Raw genomic sequence first — 12,897 nt, 5'->3', positions numbered from 1 at the left:
AAAAGACTATAAATCCTCACTTATCCAAAATAAGTATCTTCCCTATTTCCCCTACTAGGCTTTAAAGAGCACATAACATTCCTAACCAGCTCTAAGAATTACTCTCTTGGTTTGATAAGCAGTGATTAATGAATCAATGTCAACCCAGAGAAAGCGCTTCAGTGTCATGCCCTGGGATCTAACCTTGACCTTGTGTTGTCCAAATCTATTATCAATGGTTTGGATGACAGCACTCTTGCAGATGACCCAAAGCTGGGAGTGACAAACAGTGAAGGCACTGTCTAAGTGGATGATAGTCAAGATACCAAATGTCTCTAAAGACTAATGTGACCTTTAGGTCCAAATCTAAAATGATTACACTTATTTCTACTAAAATTTGAAGCCTATATTAAAAAAAAAAACAAAAATAAACCAAACACCAAACTTGTGTACACAAAAACAGAAATGGAGACAACATTTCATGTGAAAAAATCTGGAGGCATCAGTGACCTTAAAGTTCAATATGAGTCAACAAACAATATGACTTAAAAGTTAAAAAATACACAATTTTAAACTACATTGAGAGGCATAATGCATAGAACAAAAGAAGAGACAGTCTCTCTGCACTCTACCTGGATCAGAGCACATCTAAAGTATTTTTCTGGTTACCACATTACAGGAAAGGCATTGGAAAACTGGAGAAGATCCAGAGATGGTTGACCGAGATGGTAAGAGGAACAGAAACCATGTCATATGATTGGCTGAAGTAACAGCATGGCATATGGGAGAGCCTCCTGATCATGAGTTCTGCTAGGTGCAGGGGTGCATTTGTTCTATGAAATTTAGATTCAGTCAAAGGGCCACACTTGAGGACCTAGAGGGCCACATGAAGCCTTGAGGCCACAGGTTTCCCATCCTTGTAGGGCATGCTAGGTTTGAAAGCTGGAACATTCCAGTACAACAGAACAGAATGTGGGGTCACTAAGTTTGGGAAAGGATGGGATGCCACCATGTGGCTAAAAATGGTGCATGCATTTTTAGAGTAGCAAAAGGCAGGTATATTTAACCAGAGAATTAAAAATGAGTGTTTTGAGGTAATTTTAAAATTCAAATGTAAATTCTGGACTGATATTGAAGAAAATTTAGCTAAAATCTTAAAATTTGGCCAATGATATTTATTGAGTATGTATGCTGGAATAAGGACATAAAACCCTCTTCCTTAGGAATCTTAAAAATGTAATAAGTTTTAAAAAGGGCCAAAAACAACAACAAAAACCCAAAACCCATAAGACTATCATGAACGCAAATAAACAGAATAAAGAAATTAAACATATAACACTAAGAACTTGCTGGATTGACTTAAGGGACTAAAGGTATATAAAACTAACCAAGACTATTTCAACCCCTTTTTTCTAAAATCTTCAATCTCAGCTTCTTCACTGGCTAATTTATTTCCCTCTTCAAAACAGACACAAGTATCCCTATCTTGGAAGTTTCTTTTTATTTTAGTTTGCCCTCTGGCTGTTATTATTTTTCCCTCCTTTCTTTCCACAGGTAAAACTGCCCTCAAGTGATTTCTAGGAGATCCTTCCACTTTCTCACTACAATAGTTTGTGCTCCTACTCTACTGAAACAGCCTTCTCCAAGTTCAGTGACCTTTTGGGATCTTTCTTGCACCTTCTCTTTACCACCTTGGAGGTTTTATCTACTGTCATGGTAGGTCAATTCAGCATGCTGTAGAAAGGCAGAGGAATTGTGAAGAAAGCAATGAGCTTGAAATCAGGAAGCATGGTTCAAATTCTGCCTTGGATCTGACTTAAAATCTTGATGATCCTGGGCAAATCACCTAACCCCTCTCATCTTCAGATTCCTCATATGTAAGATGGGAAAACCACCATATCTACCTCACATCTCTGTGAGACATTGTGAGAATACACTAAGATAATATACGTAAAGCAGAATGTAAATCTTGGTCACAGTCACATGTGTAAGATTCTGGACTTGAACTCTAGTCTTCTTGACTGTGAAGCTGAATCTCTAACCACTATGCAATGTTGCCTCTTTATTATTATTATTATTATATTAATAATTAATTATAGTATCATATGATTATGTAACATATAGTAATACTAATAATAATAAGCTCCCAAATCTAAGATCAACCTCAACTTTTTTCCTTAAGTTTACTCCCACATTTCTACTGTCACCTTAATGGTAGAAATTTTCATCCAGCAGTCCCATTATCACATTTATCATTTCAAAACCAAAATTAATCAATACTGTATAGTGAGGGAAAGAACATTAGGTTGAGAATTAGGAAACTTTGGTTGTAGATCATTCACTAGCTTCTAACTTTGGAAAAGTCACTTAAGTGTCTTTTTTTTTGTTTTTGTTTTTTTCTTTTCCCTTTTGTAGGCAATTGGGGTAAAGTGACTTGCCCAGGGTCACATAGCTAGTAAGTGTCTGAGGCTGGATTTGAACTCAGGTTTCTCCTGACTCCAGTGCCAGTGCTCTATCAACTGTCACTTAGCTGCTCCCAGGCTTTGTTTTCTTATCACGAAATAAGGAATTAGAATTGATTAGGGATCCCTAGCTCATAGAATATAATATACCACTAAACATTCAAAGTGTAATATTGATAAATATCCAAGTTGATTCCCATAGATACTTTCCCTGCATCTTTTCCACCCTTTATGGTTTCCAGGGATGAAAATAACCATAGGAATGGTATCCTCTCCCCTGATCTGTTCTGTTCCAGTTCTTGACTGTTAGCATTCCCTCAGGTGATGAAATGTTAGGGAAAATAAAATTTTCTTCACAAAAAGGTATAATCATCATTAATGATTCTATAAATGAAGAAGACAAATTCCAGTGATATTTGTATTATCAGAAACTCAGCTACCCGAGATAATCTGCTCAGGTACCTTACTATCAGCAGGATGATGTACTCCTCCCCTCCAATTTGCCCCCTCAGCAACTGATTTCTAAGACCCTTCCAGCTTTAAAATTTTATGAACCTGCTGTCAACATCAGCCCCTCCTCCTGTTTCCCTGTCCTTTATTCCTTACTACTACTGACCTACTTCAAGCTGTTTGTAGCTAGCAGAAAACCACTCCAGTATCTTCGCCAAGAAAACTCCAAATAGGGTCATGAAAAGTTGGACATCATGAAATGCTGGACATGACTGAACTGACCAAACAACAACAAATAATTGTCTCCCAATAGCTTTCCTCTCCACATCCCAATTCACACTGCCAGATTAATCTTCAAAGAAAACATGTCCTTCTTCACGTCATTCCCTGCTCAAACATCTTTCACTATCTCCCCACGGCCTAAAGGAAAAAAATCAAACTTTAAGTGGCATTCCAGGCCCTCTCCTTAATTCCAGCCAGAACTCAATTCAGACTGCTCCACCACACACACCTTGTTTCCTTGACTTTATTCATGCCATTCCATCACTTGTTCTGTGCTCTCTGCCCCATTTCCATCAATCAACAGGTTCCCTTCAAGTCTCAGTTGAAATTCTACCTGCTCCATGAAACCCTCCCTGATCACTATGAGAAGTGATGACTCGTCCTTCTGCACCATTATTGCAAACCTCTATTACTAAACAATTTATAAGCATATGCCGCTAATATGAATATCTTTCTAAAATAAAATATATACATATACTACTATACTAATAATTATATAAATTATAAAACTTACCAGAAAAAAAAGTATGCGATAAAGATAAAGCAATATTAGATGCTAGAGTCATTGGGAAGGCTTGGAGTTTATTATTAGGGGAGTAACATGGTCAGACCTACCCTTTGAGAAAAGCACTTTGGCAGCTGTGTGGAGGATGGATTGAATATTGTAATAGTCCAGGTGAAAGGTGATAAGGGCCTGAATTAAGGCAGTAGTTTTATTAGCAGAGAGAAAAGTTCAAGATGTAAGAAATATTGTGGAAATAAAAAACAAGATATGATAAATGATTGGATGTATGGGTTGACTGAGTGAGGAATTAAGAATGATATTGGGGCTGGGAATCTGGGTGCTTGGAAGGATGGTAGTGCCCTTTATAATAGGAATATATAGAAATGGGATGGATAGAGGGGAGGAGAGGGAAAGACAATGCAATGAGATGTGTTATGAAGATCTAAACCCATTCTAGCCTGCTTATCTTGTGGGACTTACCTTGTTACACTGAAAAGAGGGATGGAATGGAGGAGATAGAATATGGGAAATTCTTACTCCACAGTAACTGACTTGGAGCAGAAAGGCTTTTGCCAGCTATAGCCACAAGGTGACCTAGGGACAGGGGGTAGATTCTGCTTGCATGACAGCTACAGGCATCTGAGCCATAGTTATGTTACAAGTACTATGTAGGGCTGATGCTCAAGAACAGACATTAGAGACCAGTAGTGGGAAAGTGTTGAGTAATAGTGGGTGAAGTGTGGAATCATGATGAAGATGAGCCTGTGATTGGCTATCCTTCCCACTTTCTGGCTGGTTGCTCACATTCCCTTAAGATCATGCCAGAGACCCCAAAGTGTCACTTGGTTGCCTCACATTTAAAAGTTATTTCACTATAATTATTTGCAGGTTGAAACAACATCTTATTAAGAAAGAAAAAAACAACACTGTCAATTGTACTAAGGTTGGTTTATAGGATTATAGATGTAGATGTAGATTATAGATGTAGAATTTAAGCAGGGACCATTATTTTAATAAAAGCCTTAAAAATATTAGCAAAGTCACAGCATTTAAAAATAAAATTCTGCTGGATTCTGGTAGAGGCATTTAATTCAGTGAAAATAACCCTGCATTTTTAGGCATATGGGACAGGTTCAAGTCTTAGCTCCTACCCCTATGAACTTAGAAAAATTACTTAATTTCTCTGAACCTGTTTCATCATTTGAAAAATGGCAATAACACTGCTTCTACCATATACCTTATAAAGTTGTGAGGAAAGGCCTATAGAAAGGAGTTATCTTTGTAGTATTTTTAGTATATTACCAATGAATAATTGCACAGGAGAATTCACGTAAAAGACAGCAGAGACACATAAATGGAAAAGGAAAAGGAGCTGGGACAATCATGTAGCAAGTATGAAGGATAACATACGAAAAGCCCATGTGCTCTACTGGTATATATGCTGTGTCAAGACTTTCTGAGAAAGGACTCCAGCACACTGGGATGACTCTCACCCTATAACTTCCTAGAGGGCTGTATGAGATAGGAGAGGGGCTACAGAGGGAACTCCTTTGGGGTTAGGGATTCTTTGTTGTTAGTTTGTTTGGGTTTTCACACAGACTGAAAAGAAGTGGGTTGTAAAACATCAATGAGGGCATAAATCCATTAATATATCATTAATTACCCAAGCAACAAATAAATTAAAAAAAACCGTTTTATTAAATACATACTACATAATCATCCCTGCCCTCAAGAAGCTAACAAAGACCTAAGTAGCTTTGTCGTAAGTATGATGCAGGAGGTGACCAACAAGATAGAGGCCTACCTCAGACACTTGACACTTACTAGCTGTGTGACCCTGGGCAAGTCACTTAACTCCCATTGCCTCACTAAATCAATATTTTTAAACTTCTTTTGTGTCATGGACTCCTTTGGCAGCATGATGAAACCTACGAACCATTTCTCAGAATAATGTTTTTAAATGAGTAAAACAAAACATATAGGATCACAAAGGAAATCAAAAATTTTGAGATATAGTTATCAAAATATTAAAAAATCAAGCTCATGTCATACAGTTACAAAATATAAGAAAATCAAGTTCATGGGTCTCAGGTTCAAACTCCTAGACTAGATGATCCCTTTTGGTAATAAAGCTATAATCCTATAATAATACTTGTATCTTCCAAAAAGGAAAAGTAAGGAATTTATAATTCATAATATAGACATAGCTTAACATAAATCACATGTTCATCACCATTTTAGGGAGAGGATATATATTCATGAGTCTCTTCTATCTGGTCAAACACAAAACATGAGTAAGAAATGTAGTCTTACCATAATTAGGTAAAATATACATGTTGAGTGGCACCATCAGTAGAACTAAGCATCCAAGAAAAACAAAGGGTACTTCATAGCCAAAGGTTTGGTATAAAAAACCACCGAGAGGAGGTCCCAAAACTAGGCCCAGCCCAGAAAAGATTTCAAGGCTTCCCTAAAAGTAAGAAAACAAAGAAAAACCAAGTCAATGTGTTTCATTAGCAGCATTAAAACTGTTGAGTACTTAAAGACCACCCAGAAGTAAACTACTATGAAGTCATTTCCCCTCATCAAAGTCAAGTTAGTTCCCTTGGCATTTAAGCTAGAGACAGTTATTTTGCTGATAAGGCAGCTTTTGGTAATGACAGGTGTAGGTGTCAAGCACATACCAAGCAAATTCCCTGCCACTCATAAGGTGCTTCATCAAGTAGATAAGAGGGCCCTTAAGAGGGAAGTGTGAGCTTATTTGTAAGAAATGAGCAGCAGCACAGAATCTAGAAGTTAGAGTGGTATGTGACAGAACTGTCCATACAGTTATTTTACATCCGTGCATCACACAATCTTCAAGAATTCCATGGTAGTAGGAAGGCCCAAAAGGTTGTCTTTTCCCATACCAGGAGGCCAAAAGAATTATCTAAGAGGGGGGAAGCTAGGTGGCACAGTGGATAGAGCACCAGCCCTGGATTCAGGAGGACCTGAGTTCAAATCCAGCCTCAGACACATAACACTTACTAGCTGTGTGACCCTGGGTAAGTCACTTAACCCCCATTGCTCCAAAAAAAAAAAAAAGTATCTAAGGACCTATAGTTCTGAATATTTCAAAGTGGAAGATTAGAACCCAACATTTCATGCTGTGCTACAGGCAAATTTGGTGGTAGTGGCTACATTCACGCTTCTACCTAGCCAGGAAAAAAAATGTTGTGTCAAAGAAAATCAGAGGTGAACAGAACAATTTGGCTTTTACCTCATGTACTTATATACTTCTATCTTCAGAAGACTGTGGTAAATGAGTTATACCTTCCTAATCAACTCCAAAGAGTCATTAATGATAATTCTGTGGCTCTGAAATATAAGATAGGAATGCAATATATTTTTGGTACAGACCTGTGATTTCATCCACATTGGGATAAAAACTGATGAGAAAACCCTTTCTACAAAGGCAAATGTTCAACTGTTCGGCAAATTATGGTCTTAAAGGGCTGCCTAGGGCACTGAGAGGCTAAGTTCAGGGTCACTCAATCAGTATGTTTTCAGAGTCAACCCAGGTCCTTCTTACTCTGAGGCTCTTACTTTCTAACCTACTTCTCAAGGACCTAGTATAACAAAAATATCAGGAGAAGAAAAAAAAATATTAATATGTATGGAAAGAAGGGCCCATTGCCTCTTTAGACATGTGAGAAACTCAGGGGCCAACAAAGACTGGGTAAGCACTTAAAGACATACCATCACTGTAGCTACGTTATTTGGAAAAGCTTTTGCAACAATAGAAGATGAAGCAGTTATTGATGCAGCAAAGCTCATTGCATCCACCGTTCTCACTAGAAAACACATAGTAATAAATACTGGTCCATCAGGAGCTCGGTCCAACATACTATAAAAGAATAAAGACAATTCTCAAATATACTGTTTCTACTCCAATCAATAGATCAGCATAACAGTCTGATTAGCAGAGCAAACATTCAATTTCTTCAAGCACTGGGGGACAGGCATTAAAAATGTTGTTTTAGGTTACACTGTCACAGAAAGGAAGAATACCGATTTTTAAGAATTTGATTTGTCCTGGGTGACTCAGTTTCTTCTTTTCTCCCCAGCTCTTGAGATAGTGTTTAGAGAATGCACAGTTCCACAATGCCTGGCACATATGAGGTATTTAAGAACTGCTTGTTGATAGACTGATGAATGAGGGTGCAAACTTAGCATCTTCAGAGTGATTTGAAACCCTTCAGTACCACCCTAAAGATGTAACAGCTTGGGCAGAATCACTCAGAATGGCTACAGGTCCCTCAGTTTAGACTTTTAACTTTCATAAGTTTGAACTGCCCTCAGGTCCCTGGCACTGGCTGGCCTAAGGTAAGGAGGAACGACCTGTGATACCTTTTAGAGTAGGCCTGCTGTTACTCATTAGGGTCTACACTACATTAAAACACTAACAGGTTAATGGGTACCTTGATGGTAATCGAAGCTTGATGGGTCCCCTAGGAGTGGACTTTGTAAAACTAGAACGACCTACTATTAGTGATCTAATAAGAATCCCAGAGCTCAGCATAGCAACATTTCTTCCACTGTCTTCCAATTCCTCTCACTGCCTAAACTGATTTTCAAAAGGCAAGAAAATAGAGTGAACATCAAGTAAGTGATAATGTTATATGTGGGCTTTTAAACATATCTCCTACTACTTTCCTAAGAGTTTAGTTTTCATTGCAGCAGAGGTGAAATAGGAAACAGATAGTTTGACTAGAAAGCTTTTGGATCTTTGCGTCATCCAAGATAATAATCTTTTGCATCCAAGCTGGATTCTGTTTTTTCTTGCCTGGGTTCTCTGTAACTATGATAGTGCCATGGTTTTTTTTTAAATTTTATTATTTTTAAATGTTTATTACTTATTTTTTTTAATTCTGAGTTCCATATTCTCTCTCTCCCCCTTGTCCCTCCCCCACCCACTGAGAAGAAAAGAAGTATGACAGGATATCAATTATACATGTGTAATCAAAACATATTTCAATATTATCCACATTGAAAAAAAAAAAGCAAAAAATTATGCTTCAGTTTGATGGTTCTCTTTTGTGGTCACTCCAGCATGATGAATCCCGGGCACCAGGTCAACTCAGCTTTATTCTTAATTTTACTCCTGGCAAATGTTCAGACTAAGTTTTTAAGACACCTAAGAAATGGAGCTGACACTTAAATTTTACCTAAAAGGGAACAAAATGTGGTTGCCAGTTATAGAAGGTAAATTTTGGGTTGGCTGTAGATCCATGAACCAGTTACTCATGGTCTTACCTGTTTCTCTCAGTCAAGTTACAAGTGAGAAAGTACTCAAAGAGGTTAAATGGGGAATACCACCTTATTTCAAGAGTTATTGAAAATTAAACTCAAAATAGTTTTGTGCCCCACCTTGCCAAATGAGCATTTTGTCGGTGATGTTGTTCAGTCATTTCCAGTTGTGTCCAACCTTTCATGGCCCCATTTGGGGTTTTCTTGGCAAAGATACTGGAGTGGTTTGCCAACTCCTTCTCCAACTCATTTCACAGATAAGAAAACTGAGACTAAGTGAATTGCCCAGGGTCACACAGCCAGTAAGTGTCTGAGGCCAGATTTGACCTCAGAAAGATGAGTTTTCCTGACAACAGGCCTGGTACTCAACCCAGTATGCCACCTAGCAGCCCACTCATTGAGCATATTTGGTACTAAAGAGACAGCACATTGGGGGCATATGGCATGCAAAATGAAGGAAAAGCATGGCTCTAGAGGTTTATTTTTCAGAGTAATGACTCTCATCTCTGCCTTTGAATGATGGCTGCCAAAAATAAACTAGATGCAAAGCACTGAAACTTCTCAGGGGTACCTGGTATCTGATTTTTACATCTTTACCTCATTTTAATCAGATGACTATATAATTATGCTCCCTCAACACATACACGCTTTCTCTATATTAATTTGCTCTCATGCTTGTTAGTAAAAGACTCCACAGTTGTTTACTGTATATCACTTGTGGCTTAGCCCTCAATAAACCGTGATATTCTTGTGGACAATACATATTTTCAGTTCAAGCTTTTCCATTTATTTATTGTATTACTTTAGACAAGTTATTTAACCTGTCTGGGCATCAGTTTCCATATCTTCAGGATGAAAAAGAAACTCTTCATTTTTACCCTCTTGCCACCTCTCCTACTAGTACCTAACATAACTCTAGTCATACAGGAAGAAACTGATTTAAATGCACTCGCACAAATTTCAAAATGAATACAGATTTTGAAGTTGATGTTGAACCCAACCCCCAAGCCCAGAAAGCCAGATACTTACCCAAAGAGAATTGTAGTTCCTCCTGAGACAAACATTCCTGCCACAAACATGAACTTTGCTCCAATGAATACAAGCTATAAATGGTTAAATAACAGTAATGAGTTAATTACTTCAACTCTGTATTTATGTTAACAAAACTGAGTATCCATTATATCTAACACTGTACTAAGAGACTCAGGGGACTTATCCTTGTATCACCCATGTATCTGGTACATTGCATTTCACATATTAAGTATTTAATAAATGTTTGCTGAATGAATGAATTTAGAGTATGGGTAAGATTGTGTCATATAATATCTAGCATTTATATAGTGCTTTAATGTTTGCAAAGTACATTACAAAAAATTTCTCATGTTATCCTCACAACCCTAGGAGATGGGTGCTATTACTTTCCTCATTTTACAGACAAAGAAACTGAAGGAGACAGATGTGGCACTCCATCTCCTGTTAGACTGAAATATGAAAACAGCTGTCTGTTTTGCATCTTTTGGGTTGTTATTATATATCAAGTCAGGATAAGAGATCTTCAAACTGTTAGGCTAATTACTTTAAAATTTTAATTGATTCATTGTACTGGCTATCCCTTCTTGTCTTGGGTATAGTCCCTTCTCACTTTTGCTTCTTGGAATCTCTACTTTCCTTCAAGACTTAACTCAAGCACCACCTTCTACAAGAAGTCCTTCTTGATATTGTCAGCTGCTAGGCCCTTCCCTCCCAAAACTAGTGGCATGATACTGTTACCATCCTGGTGCAGGCCCTCTTCACCTCATACCTGGACTATTGACATAACTTGCTGCTTCGGCTCCCTGCTTCGGTCCATCCTCCACTTAGTGATCAAACTGATCTTCCTAAAGCAGAGGTCCAACTATGTTACATTTCCACTCCTTCTCCCAAACAATAAACTCCAATGGCTTCTTATCACCTCCAGGACAAAATATAAAATCCTCTGTTTGAGTCCTTCATAACTTGGTTGCTTCCTACTTTTCCAATCTTCTTACGTCTTACTCCCCTCTATGTATTCTGTGATCCAGTGACACTGGTCTCCTCGGTGTTCCCTAAACATAACGCTCCATCTCCTGACTCAGCATTTTTACTGGCTATCCACCATTTTTGGGATCTCTCCCTCTTTATTAATAACTCCTGGCTTCCCTGGCTCTCTTTAAGTCTCACACTGGGGACTTGGAAGTCTAAAAGCTTGTTTATAGACTGACTACTTTGTATTCATTTTGTATATCTTATCTGTATACTTATACTGGTTGTTCCAAAAGTCTTAGTGAAGCTTTAAACTGTTAAAGCTTAAAACTGCCATGTTCGGGACCCCCTGCATAGGTATCCTTTATGGAAGGGACATTTCCCCACTATTATCTTTGTATCTCCAGCACTTAGCATAGTCCCTGGCACAAAGTCGTCAGTTAGGCAGTCAATAAACACTTATTAAGCACCTACTAGGTGCCAGCTAGGTAAAGTGGGTAGAGTGCTAGTCCTGGAGACAGGAAGACCTGAGTTAAAATCCAGCATCAGACACCTACTAACTGTGTGACCCTGGGCAAGTCAGTCACCCCCTATTTGCCTAAACAGCCCCTCTTGGATCACTGCCTTGCATAGCTCAATGAAATTACGAGCTATGCTATGCAGGGTTATCCAAGGACAGGTCACAGTGGAGAGCTCTGACAAAAAATGGTGATCCACTGAAGAAGGAAATGGCAAACCACTCCAGTATCTTTGCCAAAAAAACCTCAAGTGAAAAAAAAAAACCCAAAAAACAGTCCATGTGGTTATAAAAAGTTGGACTGAACAATAACAATGTGCCAGACACTGTGCTAAGGGCTGTGAATACAAAGATAGGCAAAAGACAGCCTCTACTCTCAAGAAACTTACAGTCTAATAAAGGAGACAACATGCAATGTAATGCCGTAACAAACGCTCGTTGATTGATTAGAGACATACAAGGTATAATGAGGCTTTGCTGAGTATGCCCAGATTACCTAAGATGAAGGAAGCCAAGGGACCTGCCATCTTCCACATGGGTGCTTCCATCTTAGGTGATCTGAGCATACTCAGCAAATACCTATTCTAATAGTACGAGAGGAACGTGAGTGGACTTGTGATTTCACTGGTACAGGGAACTACAAGGTGAGGAAACTCTCCACAACAATGCAGACCTTCTTCCCACCCTCAGTGAGTTGGTATTTCTTCCATCAATATATATTTCAAGTTCTAGCTTTTCCATTTATTTACTGTGCAACCTTAGACAAGTTACTTAACTTGTCTAAGTATCAGTTTCCTCATCTGTCAAATGGGAATAATAATACATAAATTACTTGCCAAACTCTTTTGTTGTGATCAAATTAAACAAAATGTAAAATAACATTATAACCACATATCATTATATAAATGTGTGCTATTATTATACTTGGGAAATACCTACAAATTTATTTATTACATGTAGTAAAGACAAAAAAAAATCTTTACTTAAACCATTGCTCCTGAGAACAAGAGTGGGATAAGAATAATTCATGATATTTTTTCTACACAATATATAGCATTGATCACTCTTATATTAAGTAGAATGAAGGGCAGATCATTGAGAAAACATGATAAATCAAAGATCATGATGCAACTACAATTTATAGACTAACTCTAAGGACACTTACATATTTCCCAAATAACAAGGATGACAGCAAGTTGAACACAGCATAACATCCAAAGATCATTCCAATAACTGTATTGCTGACATCTTTTTTTTCAGCCTTTAAAGGAAAAACAAAAAATTAGCATAACCAAGGCAAAATAAAATCTTTAGAATAATAGTCCTATTCTTCTAAATTCTAGTGAAAAGAGCACTGGATTAGGAATCAGAGAAGCTAGGTTCAGATTCTATCTCCTTAAGATATTTAAAAA

General features: G+C 37.8%; 1 protein-coding gene across 6 annotated transcripts in view; it reads right to left on the bottom strand.

Moving 5' to 3' along the window:
• Positions 1–12,897, bottom strand: part of SLC18B1 (solute carrier family 18 member B1) — a 45,384-nt gene that overhangs the window by 18,977 nt on the left and 13,510 nt on the right. For all 6 annotated transcript variants that reach the window (XM_027850606.1, XM_027850609.1, XM_027850605.1 and 3 more), the window contains 4 exons: positions 12,651–12,746; positions 9,997–10,070; positions 7,417–7,564; positions 5,992–6,148 (listed from right to left, as the gene is read on the bottom strand). In XM_027850606.1, coding sequence (XP_027706407.1) covers positions 5,992–6,148; positions 7,417–7,564; positions 9,997–10,070; positions 12,651–12,746 — 475 coding nt within the window. The remainder of the gene's footprint in view (positions 1–5,991; positions 6,149–7,416; positions 7,565–9,996; positions 10,071–12,650; positions 12,747–12,897) is intronic.

The sequence above is a fragment of the Vombatus ursinus genome, unplaced genomic scaffold, assembly GCF_900497805.2.
Source record: "Vombatus ursinus unplaced genomic scaffold, bare-nosed wombat genome assembly UNPS02009132.1, whole genome shotgun sequence".
Lineage (NCBI taxonomy): Eukaryota > Metazoa > Chordata > Mammalia > Diprotodontia > Vombatidae > Vombatus > Vombatus ursinus.
The sequence above is the reverse complement of the archived record's forward strand: the minus strand, read 5'-3'. Positions and strand labels throughout refer to the sequence as shown.